Consider the following 20,848-nt stretch of genomic DNA (forward strand, 5'->3'; position numbering starts at 1 on the left):
CTAATTAGTGACTAGTGTGTCACCACTAAGCCCAGTGTTCTTTTCAGCACTTTTACTTGGTTTCCCTCATCTTGCATGGTAGACTGAAAAAAACGAATATTCTTTTTCCTGACCAGACTCTTATAAATACTGAATTTGTTACAACAAGCAAAGATAAAGGCCGCTTGGAAATGGGAACTGAAATTTACTGAGACCTTCTCTGTACTGTTCTGGGTTCTTTACATGCATTATGCATATAATATTCTTAACCACCTTATGAGTTATAGGTGCTTTTATGATCCCACTTTAGAGATGAGGAAACTGAGTTATACAGGGAGAGGTAAAGTAACGCTTGAGGTCACATAAATAGGGAGCTGTGATTTTTAAGCCTGTGCTCCCAAATACCATTCAGCCTTACCATCTACCAGCAGCTGAAAGGAAGCATATTTTCTTTTTACTGCAGGGTTTTCAGTGTTAAAATTTCAATAGACAGCACAGGAAGTTCCCAAATTTCTCTGCTGCCAATCTCAGCAGCACTCATAATTCTATGCTAGACGTTTATCCATTCTTCAGTAAGCAGTCTGGGTATTCTTATGGGCTAATCTTAGCAATTCTATTTGAATTCCTTTTTAAAGTCATGTTTACATACTTGTAATCATGACTTTTAGTGAAACATAAAGTGCTCTTTGATAACATATCAACAAAATGTTGAGATTCTGTGCACTGTGTTTCCTGTAGGCACTGCTGCGGTCAGCCTGGTATTGTGGATAATGCAGTCAGCTAAGATGCAGGAGACCAAGCATCTAGTTCTGACTTGGCAGACAAGATATTTAACCTCTCTGGACCTACTTCCTCATCTTTGTAAAATAAGAGGACTAGACTTTCAAAGTCTAAATGACTTTAAAAGAGTCAACTGTAACATTCTGTAATAGTAGGCAGGTGTACCCATAGCTTTGAGAAAATAAGAGAAAGAAGAAAAGATCAGGTCACACTTTTTAAAAATAAAATTCATAATGATCAGCAAGCCAACATTTCTTGATTCTATTTGAGCTTAATTTTAGGGTTGCTGGAATTGTTTTGTTTACTGCTTCTTGGTGTAGAGGAAATTTTAAGAAAAGACATAGACATTCTCACCCCATAGCTAGGGTTAGTGGTCGTCTGATCTAGGTTCTATAGTTTAAAAATGTATTCATTAAAATATCCCAGTGGATTTCTGCCTCCCTCAGGTCACTTTGTCAGATATTGATACTTTTCAGATAGGCTTTTTTAAATGTTGATTGTGTATTTTGAGATCTTGTTGGGATCTTGCCGGTATTGTTAAAGATGAGGGATTATGCACAGATGATCATAGTATATAGCCCTTTATTTTTAGAAGACAAGTGTGATTACTCATTGTTCAGAGAAATTTTAGATAAAATTTTATTTATCTGCAGGATTTCAGATAGAATCACTATATAGTTAATTGTCGTACAAAATCATATTTTTGAAGTATTTCTAGAATGGGTGAATCTTCATCTGGTACCCATCTTCTGTGGCTAGTAGATAGTAATTAAAATCTGAGAAAATCTCTTATGAGGATTCTGATAGAATTATTGCCATCCCTTGACAAAGAAGCTGAAATTGAAAAATACTTTCACTAGCGTCTCGCTTTGTCTGCTCATATCTATGTAAATAAAATCAATATCTAATGTCAGGGACTTAATAACTTCAGATGAGAAATCAGGACAACTTTGGGGAGAGAGCAGTGAACTTAGAATTGTTGTTTTTAGTACCATTTTAAGAAGATAAAATAGAAATACATAACTTGGATGAGAAGGCTAATAAATAAAAGTGTATACAGGCGAATTCTTCTTAGGATTTTATTTTTGGATTATTTTGAAGATTGTATGAATCACTAACAACAGTGTCTAGAAGATGATGCAATAAATGTTAATTATTACCAATAGTAGTTAATTCTTTCTATAACAGAAAGAAGCAGCTACAAATGTAATGTTAACTCAGCTCTTAGAATACATCTGAGATGCCTGATATTTAAAATTCCACTGAGCAATTAAAACAGATGTGATAAAATTATGCATTTTTCTCGAAGGACCTTCAGGCCTTCACTGCAGGTCTCTACCCTTGCTCTACAAACAGGTCCAATGGACTTGCTCATCTAGTTTCTAGGCATGTAACAGGTTAGAAAAGGAGAAAAGGGGTGGTTGCCTCAGGCATATTAATAGCAGCAGTAAACAGCTGACAGAATTATGAAGAAAAGCAAATATGTATTACCCCAAAATATAGCAGTCTAAGCCTTCATAGTGTGTAATGCAGATATGAGAGTACTGTAGCAATTTATGTTCATAAAAGTATGACCAAAATTATCAGCCTAAATTCTGGTTGTAAATATCCAAATCTGGCTAATTTAAGCAGAAGAAAAAAAAAAAAAGGCTATCTGGTAGCTCACAAAATGGACATGAAAGCTGAAATAAACCAGGCTCAGAAAAAGGTTAGGAACTAGGATTGGTTTACATAAGATGTTGTGATTCCTCTGGGTGTTAGACTGATTGAATTGCTTCTGTGTCTTTGAGTCACCACAGGGTCCTGGTTGGCACTGTGTGTGTTGCCAGAAGACAGGACTGTCTGGCCCTTTCAGCTTCTGTAGTGGAAGGGCACTGCCCCTGCCCAGATTCTCACAGTAGTGGATTATCCCAAATAGAAAGGAGGCTTGGATGCTGGCTTGCAAAATTTACAGCTGTCTACTGCATCCCCAAACCTTAAAAAACAAACAAACAGAAACAACAACAACAAAAACTATAAGTTGGGGTTGTATATAATTAAAGAAAGGTTTTTATAGAAACTGAGGGACGTACTATTGATATTTGTCAAAGCTTAAAATGCACGTGAGAGACCCAGAGACTTCGCTTAAAGGAATTTATCTAAAAGATAAATTTGCACATTAGGAAAAGTCATAAGCGCAAGGATATTAATTGCAACTTTATTTGTAAAAGACTGAAAACAACCTCAATGTCTATAGTTAAGCCTGGGTCAATTATTTACAGTACCTCTGTACAGTGGAAAACTGTATCCCTTAAAAAGAATTGGTTAGAGGGAAGAGATATGGGAACATATGTATATGTATAACTGATTCACTTTGTTATAAAGCAGAAACTCACACCATTGTAAAGAAATTATACTCCAATAAAGATGTTAAAAAAAAAAAGGTTAGATACTATGTACCAATAATGAATAAGCTCCAAGATAACATTAGATTAAAAAACAAGACACAGAGATATTTGTATAGAAGAAAAGGGGCTGGAGGTTACAATGGGGATTATACGTATCATGTGCATAAGAAAGTTGTTTGGGGGAGAAGTAGGGGACTGGGGTAGGAGGGAGACGAGTTTTTTTTCCGTGTTCATGGGTTGAATTGTGTCCCCTCAAAACGATATGTTGAAGTCGTGACCTCCAGCATCTCAGAATGTGACTTTATTTGGACATAGGGTTTTTACAGAGGTGACCAAGTTAAAATGAAGTCACTAGGATGGGCCCTAATATAATATTTACTGGTGTCCTTATCAGAAGGGAGAATTTGGACACAGAGACAGACATGGCAGAGGGAAAGCCATGTGAAGATGGGGGATTGTAGTGATGCATGTACAAGCAGAGGAATGCCTGAGGCTACCAGAAGCTAGGAGAGAGGTCTGGAACAGATGCTTCCCTAGTGCCTTTAAGAGGAATCATGGCTCTGCTGACACCTTGCTTGGACTTCTGACCTCCAGAACTGAGAATAAATTTCTGTAATTCTAAACGACCTAGTTTATGGTACTTTGTTATGGTGGTACTAGAAAACTAACACATCTCCTGCATGGTTGTAATTTTTATCTGAGGAATAGGGATCTGGGCTATATATTGTAGTTTAGAGTTTCAAAGAATTAAAAAATTTACAATTATTCATTGTTTAAATGCAAAACTCTGCAGGTAAAGGAAAAGTTGGTTATCGTTACCTAACTTTATAAATAATTTGTGTTCTGAAATATTTTGGGCATATTAAAAAGATTAACCTAGAGAATATTATGCTTAGTGGAATAAGTCAGAAAAAGACATACTATATGATATCGCTTATATGTGGAATCTAAAAATAATACAAATGAATGTATATGCGAAACAGAAACAGACTCACAGATAATAGAAAACAAACTTGTGGTTACCAAAGGGGAGAGAGAAGTAAGGGAGGGACAAATTAGGGGTATGAGATTAACAGATGCAAACTATCATGTAAAAAGTAAACGGGCAACAAGGATATATTGTGTAGCACAGGAAATTATAGTCATTATCTTGTAATAACTTATAATGGAGTAAAATCTGCAAAAATACTGAGTCACTATGCTATACACCTGAAAATAATGTAATATTGTAACTCAACTATACTTCAGTTAAAAAAAAAAATACTAATGTAACACATACCCATATACTCACATGCAGCTAAGAAATAAAATTGTACAAATACAGTTGAAGCTCCCTTTGTATTCCCCAGATCCCAGTCCCCTTCCTCCTCTTCAGAAGTAACCACCATCCCAGATTTGGTATTGATCATAACTATGTATGTGTTTGTATTTTTGCTAAATGTATATGTATGCTATAAACACTATATAGTATTGGGTTACATGTTTTTTTTTTAACTTTTATTAATTGAATCTTTCTGCTGCTTTTCCTACTTAAGCACTTTATTTACTTTTTTTAAGATTTAAAATTTTAATTATTTATTTATTTTGGCCGTATTAGGTACTTTCTTGCTGCGTGCAGGCTTTCTTTGCTTGTGGCAAGCAGAGCCTATTCTTTGTTGCGGTGCACAGGCTTCTCTTTGCAGTGGCTTCTCTTGTTGTGGAGCACGGGCTCTAGGCACGCGGGCTTCAGTAGTTGTGGCACATGAACTCAGTAGTTGTGGCTCGCAGGCTCTAGAGCGCAGGCTCAGTAGTTGTGGTGCATGGGCTTAGTTGCTCCGCGGCATGTGGGATCCTTCTGGACCAGGGCTCTAACCCATGTCCCCTGCATTGGCAGGCGGATTCTTAACCCACTGTGGCACCAGGGAAGCCCCACTTATGTAAATCTTGAAGTTTGCTAGATTTTGCTAAACTCTTCTCCAAAACGATTGTAGCTATTTGCAGTTCCACCATTAGGGAATAATGCTTCTCTATATCCTTATCAATTTTTGATATTTCCAGACTCCTGAATTTCTGCCAACCTGATGAATATGGAAGTAGAATTTCATCAGGATTGTAATTTCCATGTTCCTGATTATTAGTGAGATTGAACACCTTCCTGCTTTGTACATTTGACTTTTGCATATTTTTTGCCCAGTTTTAAGTTATTTTTTTCTTACTGATCTGTCCTTTATATATTCTAGATTCCAGTCTCCTAGTCTGTGACTTGTCTTTTCATTTTGTTTACAGTGTCTTTTAAAAGCAAGAAGTTGTGGAATCCTGTGTGCTTTTAGAAGCTAGGAATTATTCCTTATGTAGGATGCTTTAAAGTGTGGTTATTCTAGCCCTAGCATTCTAATACAGTTTTGCTACAGTGTGTTTTTAGATAATATGAACTAGCTCACAAATGATTGCTGAGTAAGGCAGTGATGTCCGTATAACCCAGAAATCACATTGGTTCATGTGCAGTTTTTCCCAACACATTAATATTTTGCACCAACAGTTGTGTACAGTTTTGTAATAGTTAAATCGAAGAATATATGCCTTTAAGTCTGAAATAGAGAGCTGTTGCATGATTTGATTGTTTTAATAGGATCACTCTGGTAATAGAAACAGGAAGTTATTGCAATAATCTGGACAGGAGTAAGTAGATGGAGGCTTGACCAAACTATGCTAGTAGGCCATAATGAAAAGTATGAAAGCCTACTACCCTAGAAAAACACACGTACACAAGAAGACATGCACAAGAATGTTTTATCACATGCATTGATTTAATAGTGAGTAAGAACAAATACCATCAATAAAATGGGTAAACTATGCAGTTTGAATTAACTAGAGCTGCATGTATTAACTTGAGTTATATGTTAGACAACCAAGTATAGAGTTACATTTACAGATGGATATGAGTCTGGAGTTCAGGACAGTTGTACAAGCTGGAGACAGAAATTTGGCAGTTATTAGGATATAGTTGCCATAAAGCCACAAGACTGGATAAAATTACCAAGGGAGTAAGTATAAATAGAAAAGAGCTCAGAGGACTGAGCCCTGGGAAACTCTTATCATTTAGTTTGGGGAAAGGAGGAAGAATAAACTGAGAAGGCAATAATTTTCTGGAAGTGAAGTGATTCAGGAGGAGAAAGCAATAAATTGTATCAAATGCTGCTGGTAGGTAAGAAGTATGAGAACTTGATTTAACAGCATGGAAGTCATTGATGGCCTTGGCAGGAATTTCAGTGGAATGGTAGAGTGGAAGGGCTGGCTAGAATGCTTCAAGAAAAAATGGGAAGAAGAAAACTGAAGAACTTTTTCAGACTCCCACCATCACATCTGCTTAACCAACTCTTCTTGTGCCCATATATTCTTACCTTTTCTCCTGTTACTATGAATGATCTGTCTGTGCTTCTAGCTAAGGCCAGCCCCTTCAGTTGTGCACTTGCTTCCATCTTTGCTAGCCAATTAAAAACTATGGACCTGGGAAATCTCCCCTCCCTTTCCTACATCATTATTTTCTCTACTGCATCATTCCCCTCAGCATGTAAACATGCTGATGTCTTTCCCACCTTAAAAAAGGAAATTCTTTCTTGACCCAATTTCCCCCACGTTTTCTTTGCTTACAGCAAAAGTCTTTGAAAGAACTGTCCTGCTGCTATCTCCAGTTTTTCTTCTATTTCATGTTTGGGTGCAGGCATGGAATAAGCAGACAGTTGGATTTAATCAAATTGTGGTTAAGCCATGTGAGTATGATGAGATAAAGGAACAAGGGAGTTAAGATTCTATGCAAGAGTGTAATTTAAGCTGCTGAAGGAGACGAGGGTAATTGAGAGGGGAGAAAGATGTGAAAACGTGGTGGTATCGGTGGACAGAAGTTCCCCATGGGGGTTCAGAGGATCATTGGAGATGAGATAGTAGGGCGAGTGAGCTGGAGAGAGGGGTTAGTGGTTGGGGAATGAGGTATTTGAGATCAGAGAAGAGTTTGAGTTATTGGTAATGACAAGCTCAAGGTTATGACCAAAGTTGTAGTTGAGGCAGAAGAGAAGGGAAAAATTATTGAAGGGCCTTTCAAGTTCAGCCAATGAACTGGGAGGCCAAGATATTGGAAGGATCGTCTTTGTAAGTATTGAAATCACCAACAAATACAGCTGGAGTTGTGTTGTGGAGAGTGAGAGTGAGACAGGAACTAAATTCCTAAAGGATCAAGAGGGAATTGAGGGGACTGTACAGTAGATAACTGCAATAAGAAGTACCCAGGTAGAAGGTGGCATGGTCTGATGACATGTTTTTAATGGGGGGAGCAGAGAATAGATGAGGAGAAAGGGACCTGTTCCATCTCCAGGCCCAGTGGTATCAAGAGGTGTGATAGAGAAAACAGCTAAGCTACCATTTGAGAGGGCTGCAGGGGAAGCCGTGTCATCAGAAGTCACAACCTCTAATTCTGACAAGTGCAGTTTAGAGGACTGGGCATTTTCACAAATGAATACTCAATTTTCTTAAACCACAGTCTCATGATAAAGAGACATGAATAAAAAAAATTCCTATAAGAAAAACAGCCATGAAATAATAAGTGAAATTCAGCTTCATGTTTGGAAGAGACATAGGGAGTGGCAAAGGGACTATTTTAAAGGGACCAGTCATTTTGTGTGCTTGTAATAGCAGAAGTCAGGCCTAATATTGACTGATCTTTTGATTTTTTTCAAGAGAAGCTAGAACTATGGATTTTTGTGTGGTTTAAAAGCTTAAAATAACTAGCTTGTTATTTTGTTTTAACTACTGTGCAGGCCAAATAAAACAAGTCAGAGACTGCATTTAGCCATTGTTGCAATTTTATGAACTCTGCTTTTTAAAATAGAAAATACTACGGTATGTATTCCTGAGTTCAAGAGTCAAAGTCCATGACTGTCAAACTGGCTGCCTTGTTGGGTAGCCTGCAGCAGTCTGGTTCAGTCTGCAGGTGTAAAGGGAGTGACTATCACAGGCTGATCACCAAGCAGCACTTAGATCACCTGGCAGTTTATCAGTTGCTTAATTGATTATTACTCAAACAGATCTTATTTCGCCCCCCACCCCGCTTTTTTTTTTGCTTTCAGTTTTAACTCTGATAATGGAATTCCTTTGAAGAGAAACATACTTAACCTTTTATCATCTGAACTTTTAATAAAAAGTAGACATACAATAAAAGAAAGCTTCTAATAGAGGAAAACTTGAAGGTTCTTTAAGCCTAAAAAAACCCGCTGTTAATTCCTAAACAGATTGTAACATTATAAAGTATTTAATGTTTCTTTAAAATCTTCAATTTTCCTTTAGTCTTAATGATGACGGAGAATATTTTTTTGTATTGAAGTAGAAGTTTAAAGATGGTATTTGGCTGTATTTGACCTTGGGCAAAGCAGTAAACCCCCTTCTAGACTTCCTTTCCTTATCTGTAAACTGGAGATTAAAAATACATGCCCTGCCTACTTCATAAGGTAGCTGTTTAGTCCAATGAGAATGTGAAAAGCGTACACCTTGTATGAGTGCTTTATTCTACTAAAGAATGACAGTTTGCCTAAAGCTAGTGAGATTGTCTATTTAGAGAAAATATTTTAGATTAGAATATATTTAAAATTCAGGAACCCCCTTGAGTATGAGTAGGTATATAATCTACTTCCAAAAGCAACTTTCCTATTGAAAGATGACACTGCTGATGGTATCACTGTGTGAGGTAGTGGCTGAAAAGTATCCTCTCTCCAGTTTTGTAAGCATGACTGTTTGAACTTTGGTTAAAAATCTTGTTCATTCAGGTGACACATGATACACATACTCTTTCTTGGTCCTACCATCACTTTCCCTTCCCTTCCCTTCCCTTCTCACCCTGTACTCAATTTCTTTTTCATCAAAATTAACAATTATCACTTGAGATTTATATTTAAAGAGTCTTTTCTAGCAGCATTTAATACACGCTTAAAAGAACAAGTCTTAACTGAAAAACACAGGATACCTCATTTTCACAGTAATTTTTTTTAAGTCCCAGTGATGAAAACTCTAAGGCAGTTTCTTCAAAGGAAGATAACATTGACGAATCCAGTGCAGCCAGTGTGTGAATATTAGGTGATAAAATCTTTATCACATCCATCTTGACTGTCCTGAAACTTAGTCTGAGTCTTTTAGAATAGTTACTCCTTTTTATTAATTGTGTGGTTGTTATACAGCCATGGAAGGAAAAAACTGAACATCAAAATCATCAGCAATATACCTGAAAGAAAAATACAGTAAAAACAAAACAATCCCTAAGGAAGTTCATAATCATTCAGTGGTTATAATTTAAGATTATATACAGTTACATACCTAGAGATTTGTAGAGCTATGTTTAAGAGAATTAGCTACATCCGTTCTACATGAAACATGTAGGTATTTTAAAATATAATATTCTCACATTATTTTTCTTCAACGATGAATCCTTAAAAACAGTATGTACTTGGAAAAACCAATAGGATCTAAACAGTGAATTCAAAGGATAAATAAAATAGATCTGGAGTTCTAGTTCTGGCTTCATTACTGACTTGCTGAGTGAGAAACTCTGGACTTGTGTCTCCATTTTAGTCTCAACGATTAATAGCTTTTAGAGCTGTATTAATAAGCAGAGTATCTGAAAGAAAACTTCAGTTGACGTTTTACATCTTAAATATAAATATGTTTTTAAAAAAATCATATTAGCAAATCTTCATTTTTGAGGTCATGCCAGATAAATCTAAACTAGCATATATATATATGTATATATATGTAAACAGTGTGATTTTTTTTAAAACCATTTTTTAAGATTTAAAATTTTTCAGTGGGAAATAGGGACAGAGGAGATTTAGGCACAGGACTCAAATCACTGTCTAACAGAGAAGTCTGCAGTGGTTAATGTTTTTATCTGAAGGTATGTAGGCTTAAAGCTCTAAATCAGTTTAAACTTAGATTAAGAATGTGTTTTTGTCACATGCAGATTTGATAGTTTACTCCTGTTTGCTAACAAGAGGAAACCTTAAGGTTTGACTAGCATTTGGATAGCTTAACATATTTTTGAAAGATGAATCTGATTTGCAAACAAAGGCTTTAGATTTTTTTAAAAGTCAGAAACAGTCTGTTAATAAATCCACAAAATTTGACATTTTCTTTATAAAGTCAGAGCTAGAAAATAAGACATTACATTTAAAACTTTCTAGAAATGGAGTTGCAGTTTCATAGAAGCAAATAGAATTTGCAAATTTTTATTATATGAAATGTGTAAGCTAGAGAATTAATTCTATATACATTCTTATAGTCACATTTCTAACATTTTATTAATTGGGGAAGATGGCAGGGCCCATTAAAGGAATTATAATTATCTCCGCTATGAAGAGAAACAAGAAAGAACAAGGACCATGTCTTCCAAGAATAGTGTGCTCCCTGTTTGGTCAAGAAGGGAAAGAAGATAGGTATCTTGCAATTACTCTCCTCTGTTGCACTCTGTGGCACTGCCTAGTGTGTGTTTGCTTTGACTCCTCATCTCTTACTTAGCTCTTTGAATGACTCTTGTAAAAATAAAATTTATTTTTCTTATCCTTCTTTGAGTTTAATAGTGACCTTATTTCATTTGAGGCCATTCCTTTTCCCAATGGGAATGTAATTTCAGTGTATGACAAAAGTCAGTGGCAAGCCAGAATTCAGTATTCTAAAAACTGCCATTTAGTCACATGTCTTTTATCCACACCTATCGAATTATTTCTATATTGTTTCTCATTCACAAACCTGTGAAAGCAGTATAGGAACATGGCTCTTTAAATGAAAAACTAGAACAGAAATTTTGTTTGGGTCTGTTTACAAAAAGCTAGGAGATCCTTAGGTTAACAAAGGAAGAATCTTTGAATGTATATTTTCAACAGGCTAATTAGGGCCATACATAATTGCAGAAAAGTTTGATCCCAATCCCATTTTTAAAAGATCCCTTGGATAGGAAGTAAAGAAATAAAAGTGTATTTGTTTTTCATTTACGTATTTGGATTGTTTTTTGGATACGTGGTTCTTTAAAATGTTTTGGTAATGGCAACAAGTAATGTTCTCTTCCTGTTTGCACCACACTGTCAGGAAGAGAATATACTCTGTTTTCCTACCCTACTACTCTCTGGTCTGTATATTTGCTAAAGGGGCAGAAGTGATTGCTCCTTTTTTTTAATCTGTCATGAGACTTTTTTCCAGTATGTTCTTCCAGGAAGAAGTTATCAAGTGATTTAGGCTAGAAAATGTGTTTAAAAAAGTCATGGTCTTTTTACAGAGAATGGCAATGACTTCTGTTTCTTTTTTCTTTTAAAATTCTTTTGGAAAGGCCTACTTTTTAGTTTTTTTTCAAGTAGTGAATGACATAATTCCTTAGTATCATGGGCCTACTGTTAAAATTGTAGTTGGAGCACATTAACAAATATATAATGTTAATAATATATGTTCATTTCAAATAAGACATATTAAGAGAATTTTTCCATATAAAAACTTCAGTAGACCAGTCCAATTAGTGATGTTTTTAACTCCTTCATGAACTTCAGTGACCTTTTTTACTTCTTAAAAATTAAGAGCAGAGAGAATTTAAAGAACTTATTGGAAAATACTAGTAATCAATAGATGAGAAAAAGCTACCATTATTAGCATTTTAAAATACAGGTTTTCTCTGATATTCTTCATGTTTAGGCCTATAGATATTGCTGAGCATAACAGATACTAAATGTGAGGAAAATTCCTAAATGAAACGAATGGAAGGAATGGAAGGAGTGAAGTATGATGGCTATTCAAACCTGTTATGCCTGTGTTCTCTCCTATAAGTACCCTCCTCCCCACCCCCTTTTTTTTTTTTTAAAGAAATGAGCAACAAGAAACAAAATGCAAACCGGATAAAAAGAAGGATGAACTAACAGAAGGCCAGCTATCCTCATATTCATTTATAGTTATGAATTATAGTCAGGCTTAAAACAGATGACTAAACAAAATCAAGAAATGCTGATAACTTACATAAGGAAATGCATATCATGATTACAGTTATTTTATAACTTCTTTATGTTATTTGACCTACCTGAGAATAGGAGTTTTACATATCTGATCCAGATAGAGATAACAGGAATGCAACTTGTGGAAAATTTTAAAACTACATTTATTATAGTTCTGCATTGTTTCATGAGATGCTCTTCTGTAAAATGAGTCAAATGAACTAAATAGTATTTTATTTGGCGCTCACAAACTTGAAAAAAACAAATTCCTTTAGCAAAAAAAAAGATTATTTTTTAAAGGAAGTAATTACTCCTCACTTTTTTGCCCTCATATCTGAGGGCTTCTTAAAGTGGTATCAGACCTCAAACTGACTATCCTTAACTAGGTAATTTGTTTCTTTGAAGATAAAAACAGTTTTAAAGGATACTGCACAAAATAAAATGTTACTTCAGACATAACATTTCCTACCTTTTTTCTTTTCTGTCCCTACTCTGGCTTTGGAAATTGACATGTTACAGTGACATTCCATATCATATTTAAAATATTCTAATCTTTTAATTATATTAAATAAAAATATGCTTACCTAAAGAAGGAGCCAGCCAATATACTATAAAAAATTGAAGGAATGCTTCATCAAAACACTTGAAATGTAGTGAAAGTGCCAAAGCTGGATTAAATACAGCTCCTGTTAGACTTCCTCCTGTAATACATTTTAAACAGAATGATAGCAAACCATATATCTTACATTTTCTTGCAACTAGAAATACAGGGATTACTAAATGTCACTATTTCATTTTAGGTACTTAAGTATTCTTATTCTGTAATCTTCCTTTGCAGAATCACCTGGCATAGAGGATAAAAATAGATTATAGATTATAATATGCCAGGTGCAAAAAAGCGGGGGTGGGGGGGACAAAGGACATTAAGAATTTTAATCCAATGCTTTTCCTATAGTATATTATAAAATGCACATTGAAAGTTAACCTGCTCTGTTATTGTTCTTACAGTTTTATAAAACAGGAGATTTGGCTGCCCTTCTTAACATTCATCAACTTAAATGAGTGAATAATAATAAAAATAAGACGAAAGTACATTTAAAATGGGTACAATACCCCAAGATCCTCTTGAGCAGAAGTACCTTTGCTTTGAAAACAAAAAATGGACCACAGCATTATCATTGACTCCATTTTTACTTGGCAGCAGAGCCCTGAAGAAGTGACTGTGAGTGGTATGTGAATTATATCTCAATAAAGTGGTCACAAAATTTTTAAAAATAAAAAAAAGTGACTGAGTAGTCGTGAAAGATAAGCACAAATTCTAACTGTTGACTACTTTTCAGGATTCATGGTCCAGCTCTGCACAGGGTCTCTCTCTGAGATGGGGCCCAGGAGCTTATAGTTCTGGCTACATAGCAAGTAAGGAAAGGCAAAAGAGGTTGGACTGCCTGTCCAGTGGTTCTCACCTGAACTGTGGCTCAGCTTTTCAAAACATATTCTAATTGTATCCCTGAGATAGAGACATTTCTGGTGGTTGTTCCAAGTGGAAGCTTTGGCACACTTGTCTGCCTCTGACTCAGCCACAGCTACAGATCCGGAGATCTTCACAAATTTTACGTGGACATATGCCACTATAGCATGTTAATTGTCTTTATAAAATGCAGTGAAGTAAATTTGGAAATTAAGAGACCCTTTCATAAGATTTCACTAATGAGATTTCACTCCTGATAGGCTGAAAACATTGAAGCTGTGTGGAGGTAAAGATGTTGACACTGAACTGAGTTCACTCCATGGCTAAGAGTCCATTTTAGCATACCAGCCTCACAGCATGATTCATATTTATGCCGCAGCAATTATAAATGACATCACATCATGGACCTTCAGGACCACTCTTGAATAGTCAAATCTTGGAATGTTAAACCTGCAACTGCTGAGGGCCAACAAAATTGGTTGGTTGGCATGTGGTCATTTCAGCTTAATTCCACAAAAAATTATTGAGTTCTTTTGTTCTGGACACCATGGATAAAAATATAAGGATTCACACAGATCTTTATAATATAATATGTGCGGTGATAATATAAGTGACCTGTGATTTTTTTTTCAGCATTTATCAATAAAAATAGACTGAATCATTGCCCTCATAATTAGTTTGCTTCAGTTTTCCCATTAGGTCTTTGGTATCTCCATTAGGTCTAAGAACACTGTCAGTCAGTTTTATACCATTCTAAAACTCCAACTACTTCACACTTATCTTCTAACCCTTACATCACCAATTCTGCTGGTAGAATTGGTAGAAGCTGCTCCTCCTACCCAGAGGAACAGTCTATTTCCCTGTCGTGGATATGGATTGGCTTTGCAACTTGCAATGACAAATAGAATGCAGCAGAAGTGATGCTATGTGAATTCTGAATGTGAGAAGCAACGCTGAGTGAATTCTAGGTTCAGGTCTCAATAAAGCCATCGTCGGTTTCCACTTTTTACTCTCTTGGAACAATGTCCTGACCATGTAAGTGAGCTGGAGGATGAGAGGCCACAGGGAAGAAAACTGAGGCATCTTAGATGGCTGTTGGTACCAACTGCTGGACGAGTGAAGCACCTTGGCTCTTCCAGACATACTAACTGTCCAGCTATATGATCTCAGGAATTTCCTATCTAATCCACAAAGTCATGAAAAATAATAAATTACTGTTATTTTAAGGATAAGTTAACTGATTCAGAAATCCATTGTGTCAACAAAAGGCCCAAAATGTGGCATTGGCTTTGATGATTTAGACTGGGTAATTCTTTGTTGGGAGTTGTCCTTTGCATTGTAGGATTTTTAGCAGCATTCCTAGCCTTCACCCACTAGGTGCCATTGCACATCCATCTCCCACCTTGTAACAACCACAAATGTCTCCAGACATTGCCAAAAGTCCCCTGCGGGGGCGGGGGGCAAAACTGTCGCATTGAAAACCACTGTCCTAGAGAACTACTGGTACTTGTATACTAGTAGACACACATAAGATTGTTTATAGTAGCAATGAACTGGGAAAAACCTAAATGTCCATTCAGAAGAAGGTAGCTAAATATACAACTTAGTTATTAATTTGGAATACCATTCAGTACTGAAATAAGTGAAATCTCTTTACTAATATAGATCTCTCCAAGATAATATCACTGAACCACACCACTAAACAAAGCAAACTGCAGAAAGTAAAGTATGATACCTTTCATGTTAACATGACCACATAATAGTTTCTATAGGGTCCTATCTATACGTATAATAAATGCACGTAAGAATTTGGAAGGACACATAAGCATGCACAGAGGACTACACTGGTGAGAAGAGTAGGCAGGGAAGGAGAGGGGACAGGCATGAAGGATGGCAATCAAAAGTCTCATTGGTAATATTTCCATTTTTTACAAAAATAACACATTCATGTATTGTGTAATTAAATGTGAATTATTTAAAAAGTAAGAATCATCCATCAGGCACAGAACTTACAGAAAATGGCTTTGAAAAATGAGTTACTATTTATTGATGTCTGGAGGGGAGAAGCCATAACATGTTGAAGAAGAGGTATCAACAGGGAGATCCAGCTGGCTGACTGCCAAGAGTTTTAGAAGACAGTATGACCTTGGTGAAATTACCACAAAGACTGAGTCCCAAATCTGATAATTATAGGCACTAATGTTTCTTAGTACTCCTAAAGGGAATCAAATTCTCTGTGACAGAATGACACTAGTTAAAATCATGTAAGACTCGTGTAAAAGCTAGAATGTCAATTAACTAATTCATAATGGAAGCTAGGCCTTTCCAGTGACCAGAACATTTGTGCCAGTTACTTTGGGAAGAACTTGGAATACATTATTCTTCATCATAGTCTGAAGAGATAGGTAGTATTATTCTCCATTTTAAAGATGAGGAAACTGAGACCTAAATTAAGTTATCTCTCCTATGGACACAGTCCAACTCCAAGGCTGTGTGCTTAACCACTATATTATACTGGCATGATAAAAAAAAAAAGTTTTGGACCTTTGTTTGAAGCTGTTTTTCATTTGTAAATTGACACCTATTTCATATGGTTATTGTATTAAAAATAAACTTATGTAAAGGACTTAGTTCCCTTCTCCTTTGACAAATAATCTTACCCAAATTCTTCGTGACTTAGAAGGATACAAAAACCTCCTGAATGGAGTAATGAAATGAAGTAAAAATGCAGTTACTTCAAACAATATATTAGGCTTATTTTGAAAGCTCTTAGACAAAATATGGAATACCCAGATATGTATTACTTCTTTCTATTTTTAAATGAATAGAGTATTTGCTAATTCATTCACTCATTCTAAAAATAATGAGTATTTATTTGTAACAGGTGACACCATGCTAAGTCCTAGTTATAACATAATGAATAAAACAATTTTAGTCTCTGTACTCATAAAGCTTACTGTCTGGTGGAGGAAGACAGGCATTACATCAGAAAACAAGTATATAATTAAAAAATTCTACAAAGGAAATGAACAGGGTACAGTAATAAAGACAGCCTATTTGAATATGTAAAATAACAGATTTTTTTCCCAATATGTAATTAATTTAAAAATGAATGCAGTTCTCTCTCACCCTGGTCATTGAACCAAATTCTCCCAAAACCTAAATTAAGGAAAATTTGCTTGAAATTTGCATTAATAGTTTTATAGCTTTAATATGTTAATAAATCACAGGTTTTTTTTACTTTATTTGGGAAGTCAATAAATACATGATAAGTGGTAATGACATCAGTGGCCTCCATCTGCACATCAAAGTGCAGGGTGCTAAATCAATAACTACACAATCAGATGCTTGATCATTGGCTTTCCAAGGAGCCTGTGGCTATGCTGCTGGACAGTTATGTTCTGTAATCTTAAATTGCCAGTTCTTTTGATGTGACCTGTATTAGTGTCCTCCAAATGCAAGTGATTAAAGAAATATCCCAGCATGCAACTTAGCCAAACCAGTACTAATAGTATCTTAGAGGTTAAAAAAAAAAAAAAAAAAGACAAAGTAACTTGTAACGATGCCTGATTTAGCAGATGCTTCCCCTGACTTTCCTTCCCTATCCATTCTTAACTCCTTCCTACAAAAGCCTCACCTCTGCCTGGTAAGACACACACTCAGCTAGTCCCCAAACAGTTCACTCTATTTAGAATAACTGATCTAAAGTTATGACTTATATCCATAGAAAAAATGGGGAGTGACATGGCTTCGTGCAGCACTTCCCAAAGTATGTTCTCTTCTGCTACACACTCCTAGACAAAAGGATTCCATAAGTTTGAAAAACTGTGTTCCACATGCTTCTCTTGTTGGAGTTTCACAATAAACAGTCGCATAGTAAAGGCTCTGTGAAGTCTTAAATTAGAAAATCTGTTTAATCCAGTGTTTGCCAAATTTACTTGGCAACAGAATCCTTTTGTGACTTAAATTTTTTCAAGTTATGCTAAAATATACATAACATAAAATATGCCATTTTAACCATTTAAAAGTGTATATTCATGGCATTAATTACAGTCACAATGTTCAATCATCACCACTATTTCCAAAACTTTTCCATCACCCCAAACAGAAACTCTGTACCCATTAAACAAAAAGTCCCTATTCCTCCCTGCTACCCAGCCCATGGTAACCTCTGTTCTACTTTCTGACTCTATGAATTTGCCTATTCTGAATATTTCATGTAAGTGGAGTCATATAACATTTGTCCCTTTGTGTCTGGCTTATTTTGCTTAGCATAATGTTTTCAAGGTTCATTCCTATCGTAGTATGTATCAGAACTTCATTCCTTTTCATGGCTGAACAATATTCAATTGTATGTATATATTTTTGTTACTTTTGAGGAATATGCTGTAGAAATGCTGATAATGAAATGAGTATAAGCTTTAGTGTCAGTTTAAACCATGGTTCCAGCACATTCTAGCTGTGTGACCTTGGACAGGTCATTTCACTCTTCTGAGCCTCACTTACATAAAAATGGGAATAATGTATTCATCAGTGGGTTGCTGTAAGGATTAACTAGGATAACTCATATAAATTTCCTACATGCTTGGCATGTTGCCCAATGAATATTCTTATCTCCCTTATATTGGCAGAAAAGGAAGATCATAATAGGGTATCAATTTTTGTAACAGTGCTAAATAATTGTTAGGTTCTGTCCCTGCAAACAGCCTCCAGCACTGCCCAATATTGTACCCACTAGCCACATATGGCTATTGAGTACTTGAAATGTGGCTATAGCAACTGAAGAAGTAAATATTTAATTTTAGTTGATTTATACCTAAATAACCATATGTGACTAGTGGCTACTGAAATGGCCAGCAAAGTCTAGACTGGAGCAGTGGTTCATATTGGGATCACCTGGGAAAATTTTAAATCTACTATTGCCTAGGCCCCTTCCCACAGCAATTAAATCTTAATCTTGGCACCCAGATATGGGTATGTTTAAAACACTCCCTAGGTGACTGTAATGCAGAGAGAATGTTGAGAACCACTGCTGTAGTGATCCCTTCACTCTCTCCTCCTCCCCTACCAATTAGTATCCTCATTTCAGCAATGTCGATGTCAATAGTGTGAGGGGAAGAAAAAGAGCAGTGTTTTTGGACACCTTAAATTGTTATTTTATGGGTTCTTTCTAATAACTCTCCTTATATTTATGTATAACTTCAATTATTATCTTGTTTCTCTTCTCTCAAAATCTTTGTCACTTATAAAATAGGTATTGGCTAATATATACAGTATTATTATGAAATCATAAATATGTATTAAAAGTACAAAAATAGGAAGAATACCAATTTAAAGATAATCAAGAGAGGGAGGAGGAACTGTGTATAACATTTTATTAACTTAAAACATCTTTTAAATGTTTACCACTTCTAATTATATAAGTACAGAGCTAAATTGTGGCATAACTTTTTTCAAGGGATGTTTCTGCTTTGGCCCAAACCTAAAACTTTAATAAGCAACTACTCACCAACCCCTCAGATATGCATAAATCCTTCCTTCTCTCCTATACCATTTACTTCCATCTGCCTCTACAAAAAAAATGGTACTAGATCTAAAGAAGTTGAAATGGATTGGAAATTCTTTCATTTCTACCTAGGAAGTCGAGCATATGTTTAAAATTCCTTATCTTGAGGTTTGCGTCTACTCATAGTTTCCCTTTCAGTGGGCAGAAGACTGATTCTTACTACTACTTCCTTTTATTAGATTCCTGCCTCCAAAACATCTTAGAATTCAGATATAGTCCTAATGAAATATTTTGTCGTGATCATTTAAAATAACACACTTCATCATCAAACTTTTGTTTTTTGGATTTTCTTGTCCCATTTGGAATATTCAGATTATCCACTAAATCTGAGATCTTTCAAGGTGAACAAATGGTTTACAATAAATCAACAGATTCTCAAGAATTATTAGTTTTTAAAAAGCGTCTTTGATTTCAAGCACGTTTTGATTTTAAAACACATCTTTCTTGATAGGCCATTAAAAATTCACTTATAACTCAAGATGAATTATTAAGGAGATAAATGATTTTAAGTAATTTTGTAGAAAAAGAACTAAGAAATAGAACTACAGAATTTCTACTTCCCACTCTTACTACTAACCAATCAGGTAGCTTGTGCTTTAAATTGGAAGGAACTTTTGACACCCAGGATCATGTTTCAGTGAGAGTCTCAGAAAGGATCTATACCAAGTTGGCAAGAGGTAGCTGATGTTATCTTTCCTTTCTACCATTACAACAATCCCTTTGTAGGATATTTGAACCCTTGGCAATATCTCACATGATCTCAGTTTCAGCACAGAAGTGGCTTTCTCTGGGTGTTAAAAAAAAAAAAAAGCACTGAATGGAGGATCAATATTTCGACCCTATCGGTAAAGAATGAGCTGCAAAATGATTAGAATTACGGAGATACCAATATTGACTTCACAGAGGCATAATGGTTTAAAATGTACCTTGGCAAAGAACTTAGAGCCTCAAGTCAGAGAAGCTCCGGACATGCCAAGTGTTTTGTGGGAATAACAAACCTGCATAGACCAAAAAGGTGATGAGTGCTGACAGCAGGTGGATACGAAGCTTGGTTCGGACCTCCTGGAAGTGCAGCAAAGCGCTGTGGAAGATAAAGGAGGAGACGGCCTCTATGATGACCGCTTTGGGCAAGTCCACTTGGATGGGATTCCTGCAAGCGAGGCTCCTCTCGCTGACGTGATACTTGGTCAGTCCCAGGCTCCACAGGGCGCCCATGCAGTACCTGCTGCACAGGGCACCAATCAGCTGAGCTAACAGCCTCATCGCACCCGTCTCAGCGGACATTCCCCCCAGCATCATCTGCATCATCACGCCGCACGGGTTGCTTGAGGTGCCCACCAGAGTCAGGCCATGCACCAACGAGAAGAAGTAGGTTAGCGTCAGCGGCCAGGTGGGGTGCAGGGGTTCCTGCTCGCTCAGCAGTTGCAGCTCATGGGTGCAGAAGCAGAGCTGGAACGTGGCCAGAAACTCCAAGACGAAGGCGTGGGCAGTGGGCCTGTTCAGCTGCTGCCGGGTGACCACGCGGGCCAGCCCCATGAACAGCACGATCGACAGCATCAGCCCCAGCGAGATACAGGTGTCCTGCATCTCGGGCCAGAGCCCCCGCAGCGCCGTCATGGCTCTCTCAACACCAGACTGGGAAGCCTGCTCTGGCTCGGCAGGAGGCGGTCTATGGGCCGGA

At 36.3% G+C, this 20,848-nt stretch overlaps 1 protein-coding gene across 3 annotated transcripts; it reads right to left on the reverse strand.

The window, feature by feature from the left end:
- Window positions 1–213: 213 nt before the first annotated feature.
- AQP11 (aquaporin 11) lies at window positions 214–20,805 on the reverse strand. Of its 3 annotated transcripts, XM_060018215.1 has the most exons (4): window positions 20,390–20,805; window positions 20,166–20,248; window positions 12,718–12,834; window positions 8,911–9,390 (listed from the first exon to the last, which is right to left on the reverse strand). In XM_060018215.1, the coding sequence occupies exons 1-4, from the start codon at window positions 20,782–20,784 to the stop codon at window positions 9,311–9,313; spliced, it is 675 nt and encodes a 224-aa protein (XP_059874198.1). In that variant the 5' UTR covers window positions 20,785–20,805; the 3' UTR covers window positions 8,911–9,310. The 3 variants fall into 3 exon arrangements, with proteins under 3 accessions (XP_059874197.1, XP_059874196.1, XP_059874198.1); XM_060018214.1 differs by lacking the exon at window positions 8,911–9,390 and adding an exon at window positions 214–2,734 and having other exon boundaries at window positions 20,166–20,805; XM_060018213.1 differs by having other exon boundaries at window positions 8,772–9,390; window positions 20,166–20,805.
- Between the last annotated feature and the right edge of the window lie 43 nt (window positions 20,806–20,848).

The sequence above is a fragment of the Delphinus delphis genome, chromosome 8 (assembly GCF_949987515.2).
Source record: "Delphinus delphis chromosome 8, mDelDel1.2, whole genome shotgun sequence".
NCBI lineage: Eukaryota > Metazoa > Chordata > Mammalia > Artiodactyla > Delphinidae > Delphinus > Delphinus delphis.